Source organism: Taeniopygia guttata, chromosome 21, assembly GCF_048771995.1.
Source record: "Taeniopygia guttata chromosome 21, bTaeGut7.mat, whole genome shotgun sequence".
Lineage (NCBI taxonomy): Eukaryota > Metazoa > Chordata > Aves > Passeriformes > Estrildidae > Taeniopygia > Taeniopygia guttata.
The window spans coordinates 4,336,967-4,364,103 of NC_133046.1; the positions used below are offsets into that span (position 1 = coordinate 4,336,967).

The following is a 27,137-nucleotide window of genomic DNA, read 5'->3' on the forward strand; positions in this document are numbered from 1 at the left end:
ATTCCCAGTTTCACATTCCCAGTTCCTTTTCCCAGTTTTCAATTCCCAGTTTCCCATTCCCAACTCCCATTCCCAGTTCCCATCCCCATTCCAAGTTTTATCAGGGACAATATTGCAGTAAACTGGATTTTCTGAAAAGTGACAAGTTTAAAACAAACTAAAATCATTAGGGCTTTCTTGGCTATTTGCATTAACTAATCCTTTATTGGATTAATTTTTTTTAGAATCACAAGTGACTGATTCACCTTACTCAAAAACTGGACATTAAACACTTCTTATTAACTCTGTTCCTCTGGCCATCCCATGGAATAACATGTAATACCTGACTGGGATAGTAGCCAGAGGAAAGTTGACTTCTGGATAATATGTGACTTATATAATTTTGGTGAAAGGAAAGGTCCTACCTTTAGGGTCCCAAGAATAACAGTACAACAAAAAGTAATTTTCAATTTTTTTTTAATTGACTGTGTTTTGTTAGACATTTTTGATTTCTCCATTTTTAGTCTGCAACCATTCCATAATCCCTAAAAATGTCTTTTTGCTTCTAGCACTGCCTGAGAAAATGGACAGTGCATTCTACATGTTACCACGTGGACAATATTTTTACCATATTTCTTTTCTGTGCCATTAACTTCCTGAAAAATTTACAAGAGCCTGAAGGAAACTTACTTTCTCTTCTGTGTTCCCTTCAAATCTGAGTTTTAAGTGATTTCACTTATTCCTTTCTTGTGAGATGGATTAATTTTTGATGCTACTAAAGCAAAAAAAAAGAAAAAATATGTAGAACCATCTCAGGTTGTGATGCCTGAGGACAACACTGCACAGTGCCCATTAACTTCACCAACGTTCCCCAGGGAGGAACATCAGTGAAGTTAATGGGGTTTACCTGGGGTTTACCATTTTTTGGTGATGTCACTCATCTTTAGAGTCTTTGAAATGAGGCAGAATTGTAGAAGGCAGTATAAATTGTATATAATAACTGTATATAATTGTAGAAAGCAGATGTATAAAGGATTTATACAGACATAAATTACAGCTATAAAGCAGGCCCAGGGCACTGAGCTACCCCTGCTTGCATGGGAACACCAGGTCACTGTGGGAATGAGCTCTGACTCCAATGATTCTAGAAAGTTAATTAATTACTTCATTATACTGTATTATACTAGAACTATATTACACTAACAACTATCACTAACTAGAAAAGTCATGACTCTCCCTGCCAAGAGTCCTAACACAGGTGTGACTTAATTGGTCAACCAATCTAAAACACCATTACCAGTGTCTAATTAAGAAATCACCTTGGGTAAACAATCTCTATAACACATTCCACGTGTGTACAACAAGGAGATAGAATTGTTTTGATTTTCTTTTCTCTGTTTCTCTCACAGCTTCTCTCAGGAGAAATCCTGAGAAAGCTGAGTCTCTCTCTGTTCAGAGGACATGTGAATAGCACACTACAAAAGTTCCATTATTCCAACTACTTCATGCCACTGTAGTGCCACCACAGAGGCTGAAAATCTGTGTTAGAGCAGCTCACACCGCTCCAAATAGGACTGCAATAAAATTTTGGAGGTTATCTTTTACATCACCCAGTTCAGAGAAGTCCCCACAGTGTGTTGCCAGTGAGTGAGTGCTTTGTGAGGCAGTGATGAAATAAGTGTAATAATTAATAAGTGTGATAATTAGCGTTGCTTTGTGGAAAGCAGCTCCAGAGGCAGCACGGGGGCTCTGTGCAGCTCCCGGGGCTCTGCTGAGCCCGCTGACGAGATCCCACCTGACATCTCAGCCAGCTTATTAACAGGGCCAGGGAGATGTCACAAGGCATCAAATCAAAGTCTGCTGCCTCCCCTGAGGGACACTCAACTTCTGCACAGCCACAGAAACTTTTAAGAGGATAGAAAGATCCCTTTAGAGCAAAGATAAGTGAACAGGGATCACCTACCACAAAGAGGACTGTGGGTGCCTCAGTTACATTTATACCCATAACAAGGTTTTGTCCTCTTGAAGACGTTTTTCTGCAGTAAAGCGCAGGGAAAGTTTTCAAAATTTGCTCTATACTTCAAAGGTAGAAACAAGTCCTTTGCACCACAAGGATTTCATCCCTCTGGTTCAAGGATCTCTGTCACTCTTTTGTTTGGGTCTGTTCTTCATGTAGTATAGAAGAACCTGGGAATTCTTGACTTTAGAGTGGGAATTTGATTTATTTAATATAGGATTACAAAGGATGACAGATCTGTCCACAGAAAGAGCTCTGAAGTTCAAGTGTAAGGGCTCATGGCCATATGCACACAAACACACATTTGCACACCCTCGTCCTGCCACTTTACTTCCATTGGAACATGGTGCAAAATCTCATGTTCCTCATCTTGCCTCAAGTTGTTGTCCCTTTGGACAGCCGTGCTGGTTGTCCCTTTGTATTCCAGAGTGCTCTGTGGTTCCAGTGCAGAGATGGATACATTTCTGTGCAGTAATTTATTCTGCAGAAACCTAGTTGTCCAGAATTAACCTGTAAAATATGGAATTGTGCACTTCTGGGAAGGGTGCACATGATTTAATGAGTGTGAGATGCACTTTAAAGGGCAGTTTTCAAGTCCTATTTTGTAAGTAGTCTGATCTTTTAAGAACATAATTCTATTTTTCATGAAGTATTTTTATGGTAAGTGGCAACAGAGAAGTCTGTAATAATTATTTCCATTATTTCTGCCTCTCAGCTGATGCCTGGAATTCCCACTGACACAAATATTCTTTCTGCATATTTAAATCCATGGAGTGCAGGCAGCAACAATCAATAAGGGAGAATAGAAGGGAGTACTAATGACTATCTTGGGGTTGTTTTCTCTGCATTACAACAAAGGTTTAGAAGATTCAGCCTGTTTTAACTCCTGTTGTGAATAGCTTGTACCACATGTAGCTTTAATAAATACAGCCACAGAAGACATTTCACAGAATGTCTTTGTGAAATTCCCCTATCAAAGCAGACTGAGGAGTCACTAGAAGACCTTCACCTCCAATTAAATCAGTGCCTTTGTAAATGGAACTTTTCTTACTGGGTGTATGTTTGATGTCAATTTGCATGAAATCCTCTCAGGTGCACCATCCTTTTTGGCCAAAAATTCAGCCCATCAATTACAGTGTTAATCAAAGATTAATTCGAGTTCTCTTTTGGTTTGTTTTGGGGTTCTTTTCGTTGTTGAGGGGTTTATTTGTGTTTTTGGGGGTTTTGTGGTTTTTTACAGTCTCTGGTGGACGGTGCAGACCTCATGATCTGGAAGGGCTTTATACTCAGACAGTTTTCATGTGGGATTTTTATAAACATTAGTCAGCTGCTTTACTTGCTGTAAATCCATTTGCTGTTCCTTAGAACAGAGCAAACTCCCCAAAAGGTTTTCTAGGGAGCACAGAGGACAAATTAAACCTATACACTTCCACCTGAGAGAATACAAACTTGGCTTGCAGATATTTCAAGATCATTTCTGTTTTTCCACCACGTCATTAACAGAGGATAACTGCCCCACCTTTCACAGGTGGTAATTGAATACACACCCAGCTAAACCTGAGACAAAGGAGCAAAGGAGAACTTGCCTCCTTTCCACTGGAACATTCTCCTTTGTGATGCTCTGCCCTCTGCTCAGCCTCTGCTGGGTGCTCAGCACTTGTTCCCTCCAGCAGGGCTGGAGATAAGGATCATAATGAAAGCAATTCCCAAAAGTTATTAGTTTCCTGTCTTTTGAAGCAAATAGACCATGTTTATAATGGCAATTATAGGTTAAAAATCCATTCTGTTACACCTTGCATCAGAGCTGGATTAAGTGTTGTGGTACCTTGAGGCATTGAGAATTTGCTCATGCTTCCTTCTCTCTTCAGCTTCACTGAAAGGCGAGAGGCTGAAAAAGGTGCAGGCTGAAACAAGTTTCAGATATGAACATTGTGTTCAGCTCCAGCTGCTGCTTTAAAAGCCCCTGACTTTCATAATTTTTCCTCCAGAAATCCTGTGTTGAATTTCTTACATAATTTTTCTTATAGAAACTCTTGAGCTTTCAGAAAATCTTGGATCTCTGGTCCCCATGAGGTTTTTCAGATCTCAATAGACCCACTGGTAAATCTGACCAAACAAAAATAATATCAAAGGTCTTTTCCAACCGAGATAATTCTGTGATTCTGTGATTTGAGGGGAATCCTGATACCACCTTTCATTTCATTGCATAGTCAGTAGCAGTGGATAAACATGAGCACATCTCTGTCAGAATCTCAGGAGGACTTTTAATTGCCTTTAATTTGCTTAAAGCTCTGGTAATTCTGGACCAGTTGATAAACTATATAGAGGGCAAGCAGACTACACTGCAGCAGCTGGGTACAAACTGATTCCTGAGGGAAAAATGAAATATAATTCACACTCTTCCATCTCTTGTGACTGCATTTAGTGGCTGTAAATGCTTTGCAATAAGGGAGTGACCACATGTCTGTGTAAGACACGCTGTCTGGGGCAGATGATGGAAGCCTTTTGATGGGTTTTGGCTGGTTTCATTTGACTGCTGAACTGCAGTGTCTGAAGTTTTCAAATTCAATCATTGCTGCTGCCACGTTGATTAATTCTGATGCAATTTCCCTCCCAGCAGCGCAGCAGCAGCAGCAGCAGAGAAGGACTGGGCAGGTGTAAGCTTCAGCTCACAGTTTCTATCATCTCATAAATGTTCAGACTTTTGCTTTTTCAGTCCTTTTTCGATATAAGATCAGAGGGAAAACTGCCCAGAGGTACCCCTTAGCTGCATTCATAAAACTGCCCAGTCAGAGCAAGGGAAAATTTTTCTCAAGAGAAAAAATAAAAACACTAAAGCCAAAATGGTAAAGACCTGAATAAAAATATGATTTCTGTTCAGAGATGCTGCTTAGCACTTGGTTTCAGTGCTTGCTGAATTGATTAACATACTGTTGGTCACTCAGGCTCAAGCAGTGGTGCCCAGGACACTTTGTGATGTCTGAAAATGAGGAATAAAAACCCTTTGCCATAATTTTGTGCACCTGGTACTGCAGCCTGGCCATGACATGTGCCTTAACTCAATGAAGCATAAGCCTGGAATAATAACTTCCTTCATGGAAAAATATGCTCAATTAGCTGCTCAAAAATGTGCATGAGGATGGACAGTTTTCAGTCCAAGTCTCTTGTAAGGAAGGATTTATTGGCTGAGACCTGAATCCTTCACGTGTGTCTGCACTGTGATTCCTCTTTCTTTTTAACTCCTTTACCTAAATTATTTGGGGAAGTTTTGAGCACTTTTAAGGAGAGCACTGGAAGAAACTCTGAAACTCTGTCAGGAGCAAATGTTTTTTCTCTTGGTTTCTTACTGCTTGATGTGAAGCACACTGAGGATCCATGACCAGTGTGTCTTGTCACTGCCTTTATTGTCAAGCTTTCTCCTGGAAGTATCCTGAATAAAAAATTAAAGAATGGAAATCCATATCACTGTTTTTAATCCAAAGTCTGCTTACTATTGTGGTTTTCCAGCTCCTGCTACTGGGAGGTGTGGAGAGACTCTGGTTTTCCTTCTTTGTTCTCCACAGAAGGATTCAGAACAAAATCCTCTACATTTAGAACTAGAACTGGAATTGTTATCCTGATTTACAAGCACGTTTTTCAAAACCATTCTGTCCCCTTAGGGGAGCCTGGAAAGCAGAATCACAGATAAATCAGCTGACAGTCAAAATCTCATCAATGTGGGATCCTACCTTTGTGGAAGAAGAATATTTGGGGGTTTTGTTGGGCATCAATTCCCTATTGGGAAGTTTATGCTTTTCCAAACCTGTATGAACTAAAATGTAGTACTGGAATTTTGAAAGAAGGTGAAAAAGATGTGGGCCTTTGCTTGGGAGCACTGAAGAAGCACAGATTATCAAAACCCTTTATTCCTGAGACTCCTCACTGGTGCAATTTTGTGTTTTACCACAGTGTCAGTTGAAGTACATAAGAACACCACCTGATTTATGTCTTTTATTTTTGATTGGGGTTTCTTTAATAGGAAGAGGGAAAAGGGAACAGGAGAGACAGAAATCTGGTAAAACTTGTTAATAGTTCACCAGAAGGGAGCAGAGCAGTTGTGGCTGCCCAGAATCTGAGGGCACAAGAGGGTGCTGTGCACTCAGCACATCACAGCCAAACCCCCAGGTTATTGTCACTGACTGATGCAAATAAACGATTTTAAAAAGCAAAGCTTTGATATTTTTTTAGGTAGAAAGCTTTGCTTTCTTCCTGCTAGCCGAAACTGCACAGAATGTTTGGTAAGTGAATGAAGCTTCAAAAGGATTCAAAAGAATTTCTGTGCTGTGAGGGAAACAGCTGAGAAACAGAAATAAGCAGAAGCTAAAAAAGACAGAATTAAACAGGAAATGTTGCACAAAGTTGGGTCAGGAAGAAAGTCTCTGAAATTAAAGAGAGCAGCCCATGGCAGGCACTGCAGCTGGGCTTGCACAGCAGAAAATCAGAGCTGTCACATATTGCCAAAGAAATTCTATTTCCCTGGCTGCTGTGGGATGCTTCACAAACCTATGGGATACCTGTCCCAGAGGATGCAGAACCTGACAGTAATCCCTCATCTCCTGCTAAGCTTTTCCCTGAGATCTCAGGAGGGCTCCACAGGCTCTGTGCAGAATAGGCTGGGAGGGTGGGCTTGGATGCAGGGGTGGCAGGTAAGGGATACAGGTGAGCAGCTCAGCAAAAGGAAAGGCTGTTCTGTACAGAAAGGAGTGGTAGTTTTAGCAAGGACTGGTGGAATTCTTAGGGAAGCTGAGTCCTTTTCCACCCCTGCCATTAGCATGTTCTTGGAACTTTCACAAATTATGCCTTATTGTCTGTAGTCTCCCATCTGTGAAGGCTGAGGCATCTTGGAAATGAAAATGTCACATCCTGATTCTGTGCACTTGATAGAAAAAGGGGGGGTCTGCAGAGGAGGAGCCAGAGAGACCCTTAAATCCTGTGAATAAATTCCTGCTCTTAATAGAGAGCTGAATCTATCCATATAAAACTACATTGCTAAAGACATCAAATCAGTCCTGCTTTCCTGTGTTAGAAACATCTCTGTCCTAAAGCCTTAGTTAAATTAGGGGCAGAAAATCAGTAGATTGCAGCAGGAGCAATTGTTTGCAAGATACAGCCCTAAGAGGTGAAAAAGCATCAGTTCTGTATGAGGAATACCAGTTGCAGTAACCTGCTGATGCCAATTCAATGAATCCTGACCCCAAGAGTCATTTTGCATGTTTTTTTCCAGTCAGAGGTAACCTGTCAGACTGCCCCTTACTCTGTAATTTAAAGGTAAATACTTTAAAATAATCACCTCAGGAATTTATTTGGGTTTTACCCTGGTGGTTTATAGAGGCAGCTGTGCCCATTTCTTTCTGGGTGGTGTTTTCAAAATGATTTAAGACATTAAAGGCACCTGGAGCAGGACGTGTCTTTATGGGAGGGATCTAGAGGCTGTTGCAAGGTGGTTTAGATAAAAGACCTATGAATTAGAAACAAGGTGTGTTGCAAGATGTGAGAGAGGCATAAACCTCTCAAGGTATAAGCCTTCACATGTTCATTTCCCAAGAGCAGTGCATGGAAATGCTGAGGTTGGAAGGGACCTCTGGAAATCTACTTCCAGCCCCTTGCTCAAGCAGAGTCAGAGCAAGTTTGCCCAGTGCTGTCCCCAGTTGGGTTTTGTGGTGATATTCAGCCTTTCTGGGAAGCCTGGCCACCCTCACAGACAGAGAAGCGTTTCCTTGTGCTCAGGTGGTTTTCAATCTGTGCCCATTTCATCTTTTTCTGTCAGTGGTGCTGCTGAGAGCAGTGAGGTTCCCTCTCTGTTCCCTCCCAGCTGTTTTCTAGGTGCATGCTGAAGGAGAGGTGAGGGATGCTGCTTTCATTGTTTGAGTTCAGGCACAGGTATCTTGGAGGAAAGGCTGTCTGAGAAGGAAATCTTTTGTCCCCTATTCTGGATTAAAAAAATACTCTGAATCCAGTAATAAAATATGACTTTAAATTGAAATTTCTGGACTCTTTGACCTAAGAATGAGCTTGCCAAAAGTGTTTGACTTCGTGCTCTTGCACCCAAATACCATCTGTCTCTAGAAAAATCTTCCATCAGAGCACATAGGTGTGAGCCCAGCTCTCCAGATTCTCTTCTTACACAGCCTGCATAAAGAGGGAGGGATGGAGTTAAAAGTAAAGTGTGTAGCTGGCTGAGGACTTGCCTTTGTGAGTGTGGGTTTGAGGATGTCAGGAAAACACAGATGCCTTGTTGCAAAATCATTTCTGCTGTCCCACAGGAGTCAGGGAGATTGACTTTCAAATATTTCAAACCCCCTGAAAATGAAGAAAACCAGTTCAGTTTTAGCTAGCTTTAACTTTCACGTGACCCAACAGACATTACTGGTGCTGTAGTAAAAAGTAGCTTTTTGGGTCACTAAAACAGGAAGGAAAAGCCCCTCACTTTGGAGACTGTATTCCTTGTTGCTGCTGTAGGTTATTCTTCTTGGTTAAAGGATACTGAGTCATATTTGGATAATGTGAACAAGCTTGCTCTAACAGAAACAGCACAAAGCAGAGTTCTTTGTCTTTGGGCTCCCCCCTTCTGCTCCCTGTTTTACAAAAAGAAGGGAAACCTGTCCTCAGCAGGCTCCAGGACACTGCCTGGCCCTTGCTCGCTGTTGGTCACCTTGATGGAGGCTCCTGCTAAGAAACACAGTAAGTGATCTCATCGGGGATTTTTACCTGAAGGGCTTTTTAAGCAGAAGCTGTTGCTGTCAGAGTCACAGGATCAGGTGTGATTTCCCCTTTGCTGGAATAGACAGCAAATATTCAAACGGGCTCAGGGCTTTTTTTAGCACACAAAAGCAAGGGAGTCCTTTGAAAGATCCTCCGTGTACCCAATCATCGCTTTCCTCACCCTGTACAGCATCATAATATTCTGACAGTGTAAATCCTCACATTTGCCTCCCTCCCTCCCTCTTCCCTCCCCCTCCAGACTGCTGCTATCGGATCTGTGATGATATGTGATCTCCTGGATACAATCAGACACACACACAAGTACCAGGCACTCCTGTTCAGCTGAGCAAAATGTCTTTCTCCTGAAGTGGTGCTCATCTCAGCCTCCAGATCCTTGACGATGTTGCCATGCTTTCCTTCCTGCCTCCTTCCTTTTGCTGGCTTTGCCTGCCTGCTTTTCCTGCCTGGGGGTCATCTTTGCCCTGCTGTTTGTAGCTGTATGGACTACCACACCATAGACTGCCGGGATCAAGGACTCCCAAGTGTTCCTAACCCCTTTCCATTGGATGTACGGAAACTTCTTATAGCTGATAACAACATTCAGGCAATACCAGCTGACTTCTTTATATTTTATGGAGATCTAGTCTATTTGGACTTCAGGAATAACTCCCTCACCTCTTTAGAAGAGGGCACTTTTAGCAGTTCTACCAAACTGGTGTATTTAGACTTAAGCTACAACAATTTAACACAGCTCGATGCTGGGATATTCAAATCAGCAGAGAAACTGATAAAATTGAGCCTTGGAAACAACAACCTGGTGGATGTGGACGAGGCTGCTTTTGAGAACCTGGACCAGCTCCAAGTGTTAGAATTGAATGACAATAACTTACAGAGCCTAAACGTGGCAGCCCTGGAAGCACTGCCCTCCCTGCGGACCATCCGCTTGGAGGGCAACCCCTGGGTGTGCGACTGTGACTTTGCCAATCTGTTCAGCTGGATACAGGACAATGCATCCAAGCTCCAGAAAGGTAAAGCTCTGTGGCTCTCAGAGCAGTCTGTGTGTCTGTCTGTGTGTGGCTGGGAGGGCAGGATGCTTCCTGCTCCCATTGTCTGTGTGCCTGCAGTTTGCTCAGGCTGTAATTGCATGCTTTCAGCAAACGAGCCCTTTAAATTCATGTTGGCTTCTTTTAGCAGCAGGTCCTCCTCCCACTTAAGAAATAAAATTTAAAAATTAAGCCCTAATAATTTTGATTTATAGACTAAACTTGCATAGGCAGTGAAAGAGCCTTTTCAAATTCATTCAGCCCACAGCTGGTTCTCTTCCAGACTTCATTTTCTCTCTGGCAAATATATTTTCTACAATAAGCCCTTTGAGCAGCTAAATATTCTGTGCCAGCTTCTTAGAAAAACTGTTTTTCCTCTCGTTTTACTGATGAAGCTGCTACAAAAGAGTTAAATCCCCATTTTATGCAACTGTGATCATCAGCCCCTTCCTGGAAGTATTTAGTTGTGATGCTCTGTGTTTGAAACAATTCAGCATCTCGATTTGGGCTCTTTTCATTAAAAAAGCACTGCTTCCAATATGAGAAATAAATTGAAGTGGCTTTAGAATTCCCCAAAATGCAAGATATATAATCCTGGTATTTGAGACAGTAATTTTTAGAAAGGCACAGGGGGGAAAAAATAAAAGTGTTAAGACTGCTATGTCTAGGGAATCCAGACTCATGTCCCACCAGACCCCAAAGCCTCTCTTAATCCAGCTTTAGCAGGAGATCATCTCACAGTTCACATCTCCCAACAAGCACCAGGGCATAAACTCCAGCCACTGAGCAGCACCAGCTGCTCCCAAAGGCAGATTGCTGGGAGCAGGGCAACTTTGGGAGGGCCCCAGAGAGGAGGGCCCCCCACTTTCCACCACCCCAGGTTGCTCCAAACCCCATCCAACCAGGCCTGGAAGACTTCCAGGGATCCAGTGGCAGCCACAGCTTCTTTGGGCAACCTGTGTCCTTCCCCACCCTCACAGGGAAGGATTTTTTCTCTTATCCCATCTAAACCACTCCCTGTCAGTTTGAAGCTGTTCTGTGTTCTGCTCAGACTCTGCAGTCAGTTTTTCAGGTTCTTCCCATGCTTGTGACCTTGGGTAGCATCTTTCTAGTACACTCATCTACCTTGCCCTGAATATTCTTAGCTGTAGGTCAGCTGTTTTAAGGAAGGAGTGATTTGAGAAAAAAAGTGTTGGTATTTTTTCCTCTTTGTGTCAGTGAAACCTTGATCTCAATTATTTCTAAACCAAACCCATTATCCCACCTTTCCTGATGCTTTAGCTCAAGTTTGCTCAATTTGGATCAGGTATTTTCCTGTTTCTAATGCTAGCATGAGTTCACACAGCAGTTCACTTTCTCCAGCCTTTTACTGAACTTCCAGGCTGTTCCCCTTGATCATGACTGAGATCCTGGTATGTTCAGTTTGAGTCTGTCCCACCTCTTTCTCTGCTGCCCCCTCAGTGTTTTAAAGTGTGTCTGAACTTCTGTCTGGGCATCTCAAGTGAGTGAGGTTTCCTGCAGCACTGCCAGTTCCCCAGTGTCTCCCCAGCTTTCCCACAGTCTTTCCCCTCATCCATAGCTCTGTTTTGGCCAAATAGCTGAAAAATTACTAACTTATCCAGATCTTCCAAACTTTAACCAGGGCTTGATTTGGGAAGACAAAGAGGGAAGGAGCAAATATTCAAGTGGTTGATTTGGTCAGGGCTGTCCTGCAAGGATTTGGATTTGTTGCCTGGAGTGAGCACCCTGCCCTCTTTGCACCCAGCCCTGCCAGGGAGAGATGTGCACGGATGCAGGAAAGCATCAGGGCTTCTTGTGAGCTGCTGCCACAAAAACACTCCCTGCCTCCTTTAATAAAGCACCAAAACATTCTTCACAAAGGTGTCTGCAAAACTAACCCCAGAAAGGAAAGTCTGTCTCAATGACTTTTTGAAATACGTGGCCACAGTTGCATGCCTTGCAAAACAACTTTTGGAAAGTCAGAGTTAAATTGTTAGATTTATGATTTGATAGCATTTTACACCCAAGTTCCAGTTTTTAATGATGTCACAACATGATTCCCATTAGGAACTGATTTAATTAGTGTTACTTGTCTGGTTACACTCATCCAGCACCACGCTTGTCTGGCCTTTTCTGGGAACAGTGGGAAGGGCAACTCAATAAACACTGAGCATTCAGACTCCCTGGCTGCTCCTGATAGTCTGTAAAGCTGGAGATGAATAATTCTTGCAGCAAACACATCAGGATAAGTAGGGCAGCAAGATTTCTCTCTGGAAATACAGGAGGGAAGGTAGGGATGCATTTCTAGGGCCCAAGAAAAGACCTTGGCTGCTTCTCCTTTGGAATTCTGCAGCAGCTCAAGAGTTTGTGGTGCGCTGGGAGAAGGATATTTGCAGACAGATTTAGGGTCTGGGCATTCATTTAGGTTCCTCACCTTGAGGGACACTAAAAGCAGTAGAATGTGCCTGTCTGAGGGAAGTCCCCCAGCAGCTGAACCCTTCACCAAGCCCAGCCACTGCTCCACTGCAGCACTGCAGGGAACTCATCAGCCCAAGCTGCCCCTGGCTTTTACAAAAGAAATACCAAGTTGATTTAAAAAGGGGAGTTTCGTCTCTGTGAACTGAAATCTGGATAATTGATCCTGAAGCTCTGTCCCTCTGTAATTAAGGTTTCTGGAGGATTCAGTGATATGAACAAAAGCTGTACTTCAACTCATTAGTTTTGCAGGAGCCTCCATTTTCCTCCTGGCACAGTAGCAGAAGCAGCTTGCAAAGTTCTGACTTCTGCTGGCCTGCCTGCCCAGTTGACTGCCTCTGCTCATCCAACAAACAGCTGGGATTTCAATGATCTAACAGATTTCAGCATTTATTCTTCTAGCCTAAATTTTAAATAAAGGCTTAACTGGCATTAGGTGAATACCCTCCCCAGATAATACTCTCATCCTGGCAAATTTGCAGGCAGACTTATTAAAAACAGCACTAAAATTTTGCCATTAAACCTAGCACTTTAAAACAGCAAACACTTATTTTTAATCATAAAGAGATATTAAATTCAGCATTTTCTTCATGCTGCAAAGCAAAACTACAATTTCCCCCTCTGATTTGGTTGGTAACTGATTAAAAACAAATTAGTGAGCATAACACAAAGAAGGCAAAGGAACTGTGAAGAGCAGTGGAATGGTGATAAGTGGAAAAAATAGAAAAGTTCTTTTCCCTGGAGAAGACAAAGTGTTTGCTGTTGGTCACAATGGTTAAGTACGACAGTTATAAAAATTTTCTGTAGATGGATGTTTGGTTGTGTAGGCATTTGTTACACCTGAATGGCATATGGTGGCAAATGGTACATAGCAAAGCCTTCCCATCAGCAGGAGAATGGATATCAAGAATTTGGGATTATTTTTTTTGGAAATAGAGGAGTTGCTGTAAGATCTTTATCCCTACAAAGTATAAAAACTTTCATAGTAGGTTTTACTCCATGGGGCCATGAAAACTCATAGAACAAAAAAATACCTTGAAAGAACAAATGCCTAAGTTGGTCTACAAAAATGCACTCAGCAACTTCTCATATTGGTCAGGTTTTCTTCTGCATTCAGAGCTTGTTGTTCATCACATTTATCTTAGCTAAAATTGCACTTTTCTTTTTTTCCTCATCTCTTAACCTAGTCCTTTTAGTAATACTCTTTGAAACTCAGGGCTCAGCCAGCAAAAGATTGTCACTGGTGCAAATGACAGAACAGAGGGTTGTGAACCTTCCATTTCAGTGTTTAAATACAAAGGGCTTTGATGGAATAAATTTTTGCTGATACTTCTTGTTTAAAATTAGTGCAAAAGACATTTCTTGAATCTCTCTGAGGATCCCATCAGGATGAAGGGATTGGGTTCAGATAAATGCCTGTAATAAAGCAATACAAGTAATCTGCAATGGCCACATTGAAGGGCTTTGTTGAAATTCCTGTTGCTGATTTTTATTTTCTGTGAACAGCCTTTGGGCAGCTGGGCCTGCGACCTTGTTTGCTAATGACTAAAGTATTTTTAACATACTTTTAATTAGAACTTAAGTACTCCTTGGAGTGTGACTGTAGTGTCTCCTTTCTGTCATCTTGCCCTCATTTTGCTTTTTACTTCCTTTCTTCCCTTTATGTTTGGGAAGTTGTATACAGTTTATGGGATTCATTTATTTGTTTGTTTTGTTATTTAAGTTCCCCACTACCCATTGCAAGAATTAAAAATTTTGCTGGTCTCTATAAAAACAGTATTAGAAGGACTTTTAGCAAAGGTTTAGACTGAGCATTTTTATGGGCAGCCTTTGCACATTTGTATTTCCAGGAAGATTTGAAAAACTCGTTCAGAAGTGGCCAGAGACAGAATTCCAAATAGATTTGTGCTGTGATAAATAAAACAGATGTTCTGAATGTCTGAAATTGAAGTAGCCAAAGTTGAGGTGAGGACTGGTGTTCATTGGATCAACTGTTGCTCCATTTTGGAAAGCTGTGGGTGGTGGCTGCACAGTTCTAAGATGGGTTTTAGTGTCAGTACTGACACAGATGCTGTTTAGCTACTTGAAAGGCTTCTGTAGTTTTCAAGACCTCTTTGGAATGGATGGAGAAGTAAATTCTGGTGGAGTAGCATACTTCCAGATAAAGCAAAAGAACAGGGAGAAGGGTGGCAGTGAGAGAAGATAAGAAAAAAGCCAATAGCAGGTGACAGCGAGGCTGTAAGCAGGAAATTCAGACTGAATTCAGTCCTAAAAGAGAGATTCAGAAGTGAATCAGTGTAGTGAGAATAATACAATATAATCACTGAGGTTGGAAAAGACCCCTGAGGCCATCGAGTCCCAGCTGTGCCCTGTCCCCACCCGGAGAACTGTGTGCCACGTCCAGCCCTTCCTTGGACACGTTCAGCGATGGGGACTCAAACCTCCCTGGGCAGTTCCAGTTCCTGACCCCCTTTCCATGGGGAAATTCCTGCTGATTCCACCCTGAGCCTCCCCAGCCCAGCCTGAGGCCGTTCCCTCTGCTCCTGTCCCTGTTCCCTGGGATGATCCCAAATCCCTCCTGGCTGTCCCCTCCTGTCAGGAGCTGTGCAGAGCCACAGGGTCCCCCCTGAGCCTCCTTTGCTGCAGGCTGAGCCCCCCCAGCTCCCTCAGCTGCCCCTCACAGGAGTTACCTCCAGACCCTTCCAGACCCAGGAGAAAGGAATGATTTTTCTAAGCCTGTTCAGACATTCCGTGCCATGAAGTTACCACCTCTTGCTTCTTGCCTCTTTCTACAATCCCATTCCAACCTGAGATCTATTGCATAACTCATTCTATAAATTAAACAATCTCTCACTTCACTAATCCAGGCCTTTAATGAGTTTACAGAAAATATTAAATTTTTTCTTCAAAACAAAACATCATAATGACACAAGAGGACAGGTTTTGTTTAACATCTGAACTGACAGCCAGCAAGGACTGAGTGTTTCACAAATCCTCTTGCCTTATCAGTCTTTATTAGCACTTATTTGTTCATCTGCTGTGGAGAGAAGGCTCCTTAACTTCATGTACCAAGATAGAACCTGAGAGAGCTGCAGCTAGCAAGGACAGGCTGTTCTGTCCATTGCAGCCATCAGCTCTCCCCCAGCATCGTGCACATGCTCCCACATCACCAGGACAGAACAGGAGATCTGTGTGCCTGCAAAGGAATTAAAAGCCCTAAGACATTTCACACATTCAGCAGCTTTTATCCTGCTCAAGCAGAAACTCCTCACAGAAATTATATTCCTTAACAAGCGCATCAAATCTGTTTCTATATATACATATATAAATATATAATTTGATCTCCCAGACATTTTCAGTAAAATGATCTGACTGCCACTGGCTTTTCACTCTGTTTCTTCCATCCTAAGGTTATTTGGAGTGCTTCCATCTTTCACGGATTTGAAGATGTGAGGACAGCACTTGCAGATGTGAACACCTGATGTTGAACTTCATATTTAGGCATTGAGAAAAACTGCTAAGCACCCTCTAAAGCTGTTCTGAAAATCTTTAGGGCACTTGGCCATGAAAGTTTTATTTAGGGACCTAAATCTAGGCTTCAAGTTTTTTAAGCTTTACTGTTCTGATGGCTCAAGGCTATTTTCAATGAAATCTCATCTCACTTCAGAGGCAATGCTTCTCTCATTGCTTATTAATACATCTCATACATTTGTGACAGTGCTTAAGAAGACTAAGGCAAACCATAGCTGGGAGCAAAATACCACACAAGAAACAACATGCCACATTTAAACATTTCAAATCTCTGTCAACTACACTCAGCAACACAAGGGAATAGCTAAATTCCACCCAAAAGGGCAAATGCCAATTTTACTCTAAAATAAAAAGACTATTGTAGTGCTCTTTACTGTATCTGTAGTAGTGAACATGTGTGCATACAGCTCATTTAAACATTTATGGTTTCAGATATTTCTGTGGATATGTTTATGTATTTTCATACATCCTCATGCACGTCCCAGTATGCCTTTGCATTATCTCATTCTGCTGTCCATTGCTGAATGGTAGGAGGCTCTTTGTCCTGGCACCTGCTTTTTGTGAACTCTAAAAGACCCTGAAACAATTGAGGCTTCTTCTTTTTTGTGGTTTTTTTTTTTTTTTTTTTTTTTTTTAACTCAGCATCCAAAATTATAGCTGGGCAATGTCTGCTAACAGACAGACCATAACTTTGAAATGCTAATGAATTCCAGAACTTCTCCAGTCAAAAATATATTTAGCATAGGGACTAGAAATAAGCAGAGACAGAAAGACACTGGGAGTCCTTCAAAACAGGGTCAAGTGGACCTGGAGAAGGTGATGCCCTTTGTGCTTGTCTTTAACTGGAGGAGTATGAGCCAAAACTCACAGTGCAGTAGGGCAGCAGGCAACGTATCCAGGGAAAGCCCCTGGTTTAAAAATTCTCCCATGTTCTTGATTACAAGAACCTGGGAGAAACGTGGCTGGATTACAGCTGCAAAGTCCCAGCAGGGTGCAGATGGAGCAGGGCCTCTGGAGTTTTGTTGGGGTTTTGAGATGGTGAGATCAGTCCAGTTATAACTTTGGGGAGTGACAGACTTGTTTGTCTCTTCTCAGTAATTTACAAGGAAATTATTCATTATTTGCATGCAGACTGGTTTTGGGCTGCTTCTGTTTTCTAGGAAGTTCAGTTATACAGGGAAAGATTTCAGCCTGGGCATAGTCCTGAACAGAAACAAACTCAAGGTGGTTTTTAGGACCTAGCAGCAGCCTAATTGCCTGTGATTTATGGGCAGGGTTTAACTGCTGGACTGGGTGGAGTTGTACTCCTCTAATATAAGGTGTTCAAAGTCATATTGTTCTGAAACCTATAGGGGAATTTCATTGAAATAACTCTACCTGGAACCCTCCTACATCACTTCTTTATGAACACACTTTCCCCCCTTCTTTTTAAAAACACCCCTCTCCTTTTAACATTGTGGTTCTGGAATTCCAGCATTTTCACATTTCCCATGTTACTTAGACAAGCTATTCCTCAGGGTACATACCTGTATTTCCATCCTTATTTTCCCAGTGTTGAGAGAAGCCTGTGTAGAGTCCAACACCTGTGCCTTGGCTGCCATTTCAGAGCAATCAGCACCAGTGCAGTACATCTGCTCCTTTTGGTGACATAGCAGAAGGATACAGGGTGTGTGACATTGTCCTTGGGACAGCTGGAGTCATTACAGATAATGGGATGGCCCTGACCAAAATAACCCAAGCTGCGTATTTATAGCACGCTCACACTTGTTATTTCATTTACAGTTTTGTTTGGTATGAAGAAACAACTCCTTGAATATGTTGTGGGAGCAATGATGTAGATATATATAACTGTCATCAAAGGCTCTCTTGCTGCAGCCAAGCACTAAATACCAAGCTGCTTTGGCATGCCCTTTGCAAGAATCCTGGCTGGTCTTTTAAAAGAATAAATCCTACAGAATAAATAAATAATTAAAAAAATACAGAAAACCCCCACAAACAAATTATAAAAATTAATACCATGCAAGTAAAAATGGGAGAAAGCAGAGCTCTGAAGTTAAATGGCATCTCCTGTCCTCTAGAGGTTGTGTGTGGGGAGAGGGATTTGATTGAGCCAGTTTAGGTGCAAGAGAATCACACAGAGGAAAAAAACCTACACCCTACAAGAAAAAACACCCTACACCCTGGGAAAATAAGGATGGAAATACAGGTATGTACCCCGAGGAATAGATTGTCTAAGTAACATGGGAAATGTGAAAATGCTGGAATTCCAGAACCACAATGTTAAAAGGAGAGGTGTGTTTATAAAAAGAAGGGGGGGAAAGTGTGTTCATAAAGAAGTGATGCAGGAGGGTTCCAGGTAGAGTTATTTTAATGAAATTCCCAAATAGGTTTCAGAACAATATGACTTTGAACACCTTATATTAGAGGAGTACAACTCCACCAAGTCCAGCAGTTAATACTGATCACCTTCTAGAAACCATCCTTTAGTTCACTGTTCATGCAGAGGGTGTTTAATGCCTGGAATGATTTCCTGCCCCAGGAAAGAACAAAGATGGATCTATTGCTGGCACCAGTGGAACAGCACAGGTGGGGTACAGACCATCAGTGCTCCCCTGTCACAGGAACAGCCCACTTGTAAATAATGTACACCAGGGCTGTGTGTCTGTGGAAGGAAGCAGATGAAATGGGTTTGTCCCATCTTCAGCAGGTGTGTGACCTGCACGTGGTGGTATTTTCAGGTGAAGAGTTGGAAGCTCTGGTGCAACAAGCCCTGCATCAGCTTTGGAAGGAGAAATTCCTTGTGCCACCAGAGATATAGCTGCCACTTCCCAGTCTTACTGTTGACTGTTCCAATGAACAGTCTGTCCCAAATTCTCTTTGGAGTCCAAAGAAAAGCTTCTGTTTGGCTGTGCTGGGTTTTTCAACAGTGTCACGACTCAGTGAAGAGAAACATCCATCCAACAGGACTGACCAACATTCCTCCTGCCCAGGCACTGCCCTGTGCTTGCTCCTAGCCCTGCAGCGTGCCCTGGCTGTCCCAGCACAGCTTTGGGAGGCTGCCTGGGTGTGGATAGGAGAGCTCAGCTCACTCTGTCTTTGGGAGAGGTGGTGCCTGCACAGTGGGGCTGAAGCTCCAGGCTGGAGCCAGCCAGACCCTGCCCTGGCCCTGGCCTGGGGTCTGTATTTCACCTCCTGGCATCTGTTATTCCAATAACTAAGAATTCTCTAAAAACTTGAGGCCACAGAAGTCTGCTGGGCTGTCACAGAATAAAGCAAGTAGCAAATTCCCATCTTATCTATTTGGTTTGAGAACATGACCTAGATTCCAGTACCCATGGCTACATGGAGAGGAGCATCTCTATTTCTCCTTATTGTATAATGAGTCTCAAAATCCTCGCAGTACACTGATTCTCATAGCAAGCAATACCCTCTAAGTGCCTTGGTGTGCTGCAGATCCTTTGCTGTTTGCATTCTGTGTGCTGTGGTGTAAAGGGAAAGCATCAGGGCAATAGGAATGGAGCTGACAGTGCACAGGGTCAGCTTTGATCCATGGCAGAACTGCTGCTGGGAACGAAGGACTGAGCTCCTTCCCATGTCTGGGATCCTGGGCAAATGTGACCATGCTGAGTTTTCTCTAAAGCCAAGGGCTGCAGTATGTAGAACTGCTCAGGACAAGAGTTTTCTTTTAGAGCCTTCTTTGCTCTCTTTATTTTTAATATATTATTTTTTTACTTCCTCCCTTATCCAGATCTGATATTCCATCCCATCACTCCAGCACAGAAGTATTTTAAATGCTGCCAGTTGAGAATTTCTTTTGCAGCTGGACAGAAATTTTAAAAGGTAGAGTTGCTTATGGTCAGCTGTGCCCTCTTTCTTTTGAGGAGCTTGACTCAGATGTTCTGAAAACAGCAGTTCTCAGGAGGTCTCAACCTGTGTAAGACTGATTTCTTTTACAGAAACACAGTTGTACAAAAAAACCCTTGTTTTCTCTTGTGCTTGCTACAAGTGAAATGGAATTTGTGTAGGTGCTGTATTCACTTGGTGCAGGTTTTGGTGTCAAAATGTTGCAGTGATCTTTTCATATTAGCAAGGAATTTCCTCTTCAAATGAATTTGCAGTATGTTGCACTCATGCAACTGCTTTGATTACTGTCAGGATTATATTTATTTACTGAAAAAAAAAATCTTTGGTTTTTAAAATCTGATTTAAAAGACACAGATATTGAAATTCCAGTCTATAATTTTCCACTCATTTCTCACAGTTTTGAATAGGGAAGGATATTAATCAGTCCCCCATTTTGCTTACTCTGATTAATGCCTAGAGCTGCTACTTCCAAGTCTCACTGAAATGAAAGTATGATTTGGTGGCCAGCTCTTGTGGTAGGTACATTCTTCTCTCTTTCAAGATTTTTCATAGAGGATCACAGAGAGAAGAAAGAGAAAACAATTTCTATTTGTGCTCCTTATTTTTCCCATGTGGAATGTGTTTGGAGAATTGTTTCTCTGGGGTGAGTGCTTGGTTGGATTCTGGTGAGGATTGTTTGAGCTGATGGCCAATCCAACCCACCTGGGGCTGGACTCTCAGAGAGGGTCATGAGTTGTGAGTGAGTCAGATATGATAGTTAGAAAAAGTAGTTTTGTAGTTTTAGTATCTTCTTTAAATAGTACATATAGATAACTTATTGTTTTACATTCCTTCATAGAGGAAATTTGATAGACTAGTAGTTTGTCCAATGTTGTTGGAGAGGTTGCATTTTCACCCTCCAATCCATTGTCACCTTTAGAAAGCTATAAATGCTCGAGTCAGAAATAAACTGCTCTGTTTTACCAAGAGAGCAGAAGTGTGTGTCGTGTTTTCTCTTGTCCCATGGTGACAGCTGGGCTGCTCTCAGCACCTTCCCAGTCACAGCAGCACGAGAAGGAGGGAAAGCCACAGAACTTTAGGCAAACCTGACAGATACAGGATGGTTTTTAGGGGTCAAAATTTAATACAATTGTCATTACAAGGTCAAGTAGGTCACTATGATAATTGGTTCCACATTGGAATTAATTAGAATTCCTTCTCAAATCAACACAACAGCTGGGCTGGGCTGGCTCCAGACAATCAGGGCAGCAGCACTAACCCGAGGAGCCTGGGTTTAGCAGAAAAACATCCCATGCCCCAGCTCCCCAGCCACAGGAAAGCTGTGATTCACAAACACAGAGAGAATCTTACCATCACCATTCCTTGTTTAAAGTGACACCATGGCTCTGTGGCACACCTGGGGGACAGAAATGCCATGTACTCTGTGTGCATGCAGCAAGGCAGAGCCCAAACCAGAGAGAACACCCCGGGATCATCAGCAGAGAGGAAGTGGATCAAGTAACTCAGCAGCAGATCTCATGTCATTAACACACAATTCTTGCATTTCCCCTTTACATTCATGTCCTTAATTGTGAGACAAAAGCTGCTTTGCCAGCAGCTCTACAGACTTTGTTCACTTCAGTATGGGTTCCATTCTAGCCCTGGAAATCCCTCTCCTGCTGTCCCCCCATGGAGAGGGAGCTGGGAATACGCAGTGAACTGTGTGCTTTTACCATCCAGGATCCAACTGTATTCTCACCACTTCTTAAATCTGGGGGTTTTTTTCTTTCACTACAAAGAACCCAGCTCTTGGCATTCTCCAGTAATGCAGGGAGGAACAATATCTGTCAGTCTGCATGGCTTCAGGGCAGCCAGAGAGAAAAGGAGGAAGCAGGTCACAGACAAAAAAGCATTCATAAAACCCAAACTCTTGTTTGACCAGAAAAAAAACCCCAAACGACTCTAATTTGGAACTACATGGAAAAAAGTAATGTAGAGGGGTGTGGAAGGAACTTCAGTATCCCTCTTACCCTGTTATAGAGTCAGAGTTTGTGTTCAGATGGAGTAGCTGGGAATTGCTTTCATGTCTCCAGGTTTAGATGCATCTAGGGTTCAACATTCACTTTTTTAATTCCTCCAAAACATGGTCCTAGATCACACCTGAAAGCACACCTAGATCACACCTAGATCATCCCTGGAAAGCTGCAGATGGAATAATTTCATTTCCAGGAGCTGCTCAAAGGGGCTGTGTAATGGCTTCTGGATAGTGACAGGTTTTGTTCCATTTCCCCCTGAATATTGTACAGTTTCGTAAACCTAGAATTAACCCTAAAACTTTTCTTCAGCCATTCAATCTCTGACCCAGAACAAGAGAAGGATTCATCTGCTGGTTTGTTTCCCTTTCCTTGCAGGTCTCCATGAAATCCAGTGCTCCCTGCCCGTGGAGAACAGGAGGATCTTTCTGAATGAGTTATCTGAGGTCAGCTTTAGTGAATGCAAATTCAGTTTGTCATTGACAGACCTTTTTATCATCATCTTCTCTGGAGTCGCCGTGTCCATCGCTGCAATCCTCTCCAGCTTCTTCCTGGCCACCCTGGTGCACTGCTTCCAGAGGTGTGCTCCCAGCAAGGATGATGATGAAGATGAAGATGACAGTGAGGACTGAACTTAGTCAAAATCCTTAAGTTTCCTTGGTTTATCAGTTACCAGATCATCAGCCAAAGTCTATGAGGAAAAAAAAAAAAAGTAGAGTGAAAGCTTTAAACATGAGTTAAACTCCCAATGTGTAAGGATCCCTTCTAGGCACTGCTGGTCACAGGCAGGAATGGCAGACCTGAGACTGTCACCTCTTCTTGCACATGTGCCCTGCTGCAATCAGACTGGGGTGATTTCCATGTCCTTAACCAAGCACTGCATTTAAGCTCGAAGATTGAAAGAAAAAGGGGGGAAAGGCAAAAAAAAAATTCCAATGTTTGAAAAGATGAGTTTCCAGATTGTCCTGATGAGATGCAGATTCTTATAATTGCTTGAAGTTTGTTCTAGATACACTTTGAAAATGACTGGATGAATGGAGCTGTTTCAGATTGACAGCACAAAAGCAATTCAAAATAGTATCCTTCCTAGATCTAAGTACTGGGAGATTCTATTAAAACTCACACAAAATACAATTAAAATGATTCCTAGAATTGTAGAAAGCATGAGAGGAAGATTGGCATTTTCCCCCTACAAAAGTTCTTCAGAAATATCCATCCTCCATGTAATGACAGCAATTGCAGGCACCATTCAGCAAAAAAAAAAAATTCTGTAAGTGAATATGATTCTGGGTCTGAGTCATCCACTGCAGATGCCTGGCACTTCTTTGGTCATGGCACAAATACTAAATTTAACATCCTTTTGCATTTTTAGATGCAGCGAAGTAAAGGATTTCCCTCCCCGTAATGCTCAGCACCAGTAACTGTTGCAGCACCCAGTGCATTTAGCTATTTTAAAGCACTAAGGGCTATATTCTGCTCCTGGTTATACTGGAATAACCCAAATGAGACAAACACCATGATCCAAATTGGCAACTGTATAAACAAAAGTGAAATCTGGCCCAACATATTTCTGACTGTATTATAGATTTGTCAAAACTTGAGCTCTTCTATATGACGGTAGATATTTTTGTTAAAATTTAAAAAGACATTTATTACAAGAGATTTTTGGAATAGTGCTGGACAGCTTTTTAGGATAAGTATATTTTTAAACTATTTGAAATGGAAATATTTTTTTAAAGCTCTGTGTATTTAAATTGTTATCTAGAGTAGCTGTGAGGGCTTAAAGTAATGAACAACATAGTAATAAGCAAGCTAAGGACTGTATGCTATTATAAAGTAATTAGAGCTGATAAAAAGTAGCATTTGTTTAACTACTGTAAATGCTATTATTTCTTTTGAAAAGCACTCTTTGTTTAAAATATTGCCTTGCTCAGTAGGAGGGAGTCACCCTGCGTGGTTGGGGGTGATGGGGTCCAGCAGACACCTTCCATCAGCACTCCTGGGGATCCCCACCCAGGGGGATAGAGCCTTTATTTCTGTCAGCTCACAGCTTACCCAATGCACTTCCTGCTTCCAGTGTTAGGATATGACTTCTGAAAACTGAGGCAGAATTAGCAGGACAGTGAGAGGCTATTCTGTATCAATACTGTCTCATTCTAATACAAGTCCTTCAAGAAAAATGAAATTACATTATTTTCACTGTGTAGTGCCATGATTATTAACAACACAAATATATTTATAATTTCAACCTGGGTTTTGATGTTTATTTGTATGTGGGGATGAAGAAGGACAAAAACCATGCCTGATTCTCCTTTTCTAAGGGAGGTTTGTGGGGTGGTTGGAAACACATGTTGTCCAGTGCAGCTCCTGAGCCACCCACCTTTCCCACAGATCTGTTATCAACAGTTTTATATTTAGAGCTGTGCAAATTGTTCAGTGGTGGAATAGGAAAGTGGGTCACACATTATGGGACTCAAAAACTCACAACCTGGTAGCAAAAAATGATTTCTCCTACAAACCTCCCAGGGAGTCACCAGTGGATGTTCCCTGCCCTGGGGAATGAACTCATGGCTTGGTGCAATCACCCTGGAAGGCTCAGGAATTTTGCAGAGGTCATGTATCAAACTCAGCTATTTTGACTGGGCTCTGCTCTCACTTGCAGGTTCATCCTACTGTGGTGCCTCTGAAGGAAGATGTAGAATTGTTTGTAGTTTGTAGCTTTTTGTTGGACCCAGCACAAAGCCCTGCAAGCTCTGGTTCTATCTGGGACGTACGAGGAGCACACCAAGCTGCCACCCACACAAGCTAGAGCAAGGCTTGGCAAAGCTTTATTTGGGAGCTGCTATTCTGGATACTCCATGGCACCAAAGTGATTTTGCAATGTAGGGTTTTTTTCTGGATCAGAAACTTCAGTGATATTTTTAAATTCTGTTTTTCCCTATATGTAATGTACATTTCAGAACTATTGAACACCCCCAGTTAGTAATATTGATTCACTGTAAGCACTAGCAGTTGCCAACTATTGATATTGATTTTGCATAATTCTAATTGCTAGTAAGCGAGACAGAACTTTGATTTAGTTCTAATTGGGATTTTTCTAATTTTACAGTATCTTGAGAGCAAAACACTCTCCTGTTGGAATATTGCCAGAACTAGTGATCACCATGCAGAACCTTGAAAGGTGATTTCATCAGCAATAGAGAGTGGCCTGAGAGCTGTGTTGCACTTGCAGTTTTGGCTCCACAGAGGTGTAAGACAGAGCAAATCCCCTCTCCAGGTTTGGGCATGGAGGGGATATTTCCATGGCTGGGGTGTGGTGAGCCTGCACTCCCTGCTCGGGCTGCAGTGACCCACATTGGGATCAGAGGAGTCACAGCGGTGCCAAGTGAAAGCTGAATTTAGCTTCCCTTCCCTCCAGCAGCACTGCCAGTGGGTGATTAGAAATGTACTCTGCAAAATTCTTCATTTACAACTTCACCTCTAAAATAGCTTCACTTTCATGGTGCTCTGTCTCACTGTCAGGACCAAGCAGACATTTTACCTGCTTCAAGGGGAAGGAAAGACACTCTGCATGACCCAAATAAAGCCTTGCAGGCTCCAGGAGCCAGGAAGCAGCTGCCACATTGCCTGCAGTTATGTCTCCTTGATGAAATGCTAGAGCTTGGTACGTGTGAGGATCCAAAACCTGCACAAAAAACCAACTCTGCATGATGTATTGAGACAGTCTGACTTTTAGAAGTGTGCACACAGGTTTTAAAAAGCCCTAATCCACAAAATATTAAAATAAATATCACCTAAAACAACTGTCCAAACCCAGCATTTCATCCCCAGTGAGCCACCATCCTTCCTGCTGTGCCTCTTGCTCAGACATGAACATTAATGGGACAGGTTTTACAGCAGCTCTGGAATAAAAATGCACTGGGATATGTCAAAGGGGTGGCTCTGGAAGATCCTACAGAGGAGCACAGTGCTTGCCTACCTCAGACAAGGAGTGGAGAGTGACCCATTGCACACCGACAGCTAAAATCCAGCCTGGCTTTCATAGAAATGGCAAAAACTGGGCTTGTCTTTCAGCTGTGGGAAGAGCTGTGTGCACTCCCTGTGTGGGCAGAGGTGTGTGACAACACTGGGGCTTGCTGGAAGTGTCCCCCTGAGCAGCCCCAGAGGAGGAGCTGAGCTGGGCTCTGTCCCCCATCCCCAGCCAAGGTCCCTCTGTGCTGCTGCAGACCCAGGGCAGCAGCTCTGTGCAGGACCTCCCAACCTCCTCTGGGAGCAAATCACTTTATTTCCAGGGCTGCCATGTCTAAGTTCAGCTCACATCCCCCAAAATAAAGGAGCAGGGCTTTGATAGTGTCCAAACCCAACCATTCCTCTGAGAGGACAGTGCTTGATCACCTGTGGTTTAAAGTCCTTGTGATTCATGGTGGTGGAATGCTGAATCCTTGTGCAGGTCTTTCCAAGAAAAAACCAGAAATATACATGAGGAAATTAAATTTCTTGGAGAGTAAGATCTGCCAAGGGTTCTGAGTGTCACACAGCCTGTGACACACAAGCCACCAGAACCTTTTATTATTTCATGTCCTCCCTGTCACCACTGGAGCAATATAGCCTTGTCATAGAACTGTAGAAAACTGTGGGGAGCCACAAACACGATTAGTGATGCTTTGTCACAAAAATACCTGGATTTATAATCAGATTCACACTCCCACATTGTTGGTTTCTGTATCTTCATATCACAATTGTGAATAAAAAATAACATCCCAGCTTGGTGCTTCCTCTGAACAGTGCAGCAACACAGAACTAAGCAAACTAGAACAACCACAGGTCCAACTATCTATCCAACCACCCAACTTCTATTGTAAAGTGTGAGTAGGAAAAAAACGACTGAATTTTGAGCTGACACAGAGAGAGAGAGAACAACAGCAGCCCCTCTGTCACAAAGCAGGACTTGAATTATGCTCTGTCTCTCCAGCTCCCAGCAGCTCTCACACCCACCCAGAGCTCCCTAAAGCCTTGTGAAATTGTGTAACATTGGGTTAGTTTAGCAGCACACTGTGTTTTTCTGGGGCTTGTCAAAACCCCTACCAGTAAATACTTTGGAGCAGGCTTCTACTGTTCATTTTGTGGGATGTGAAAAGCTTGCAAGAGGTGGCAGCAAGTAAGGAGTGAACCAGCCTGGGCCAGGGCTGCTCAGCAGAGACAAGTCTGCTCCAAAGCTGCTTTGTTTTCATCTCAGAGCTGCTTTTCTGGGAGCAGTGATGAGCTCCCATCTTAAAAAAACAAATTATCTTTAAAACAAAAATTGGAAGAAAAAGCTGCTTTAGAGATTTTTCAGTCCAGAATGACTTTTATTTTAACAATCAAATTAATATAAACCCCACAATGTAGGGTTATAAATGAAAGCAGAAAATATTTGAACTGTAAATTCATTAACATTACATTGTATGGCAGGAAAGTGAGTACAGACCTAATATT

The 27,137-nt window shown here is 42.5% G+C and overlaps 1 protein-coding gene and 1 long non-coding RNA gene across 2 annotated transcripts; one reads left to right on the top strand and one right to left on the bottom strand.

Annotated features, from left to right (window-relative positions):
• Positions 1–9,000: 9,000 nt before the first annotated feature.
• On the top strand, positions 9,001–22,306 carry LRRC38 (leucine rich repeat containing 38). The gene is made up of 2 exons (XM_012570392.5): positions 9,001–9,765; positions 22,041–22,306. Exons 1-2 carry the CDS (start codon positions 9,138–9,140, stop codon positions 22,292–22,294), a joined length of 882 nt encoding a protein of 293 aa, XP_012425846.1. The 5' UTR covers positions 9,001–9,137; the 3' UTR covers positions 22,295–22,306.
• LOC116809198 (uncharacterized) lies at positions 15,106–17,975 on the bottom strand. The gene is made up of 2 exons (XR_004369624.3): positions 17,313–17,975; positions 15,106–15,451 (listed from the first exon to the last, which is right to left on the bottom strand). It is a non-coding gene; the product is annotated as an uncharacterized lncRNA (long non-coding RNA).
• Positions 22,307–27,137: the final 4,831 nt, after the last annotated feature.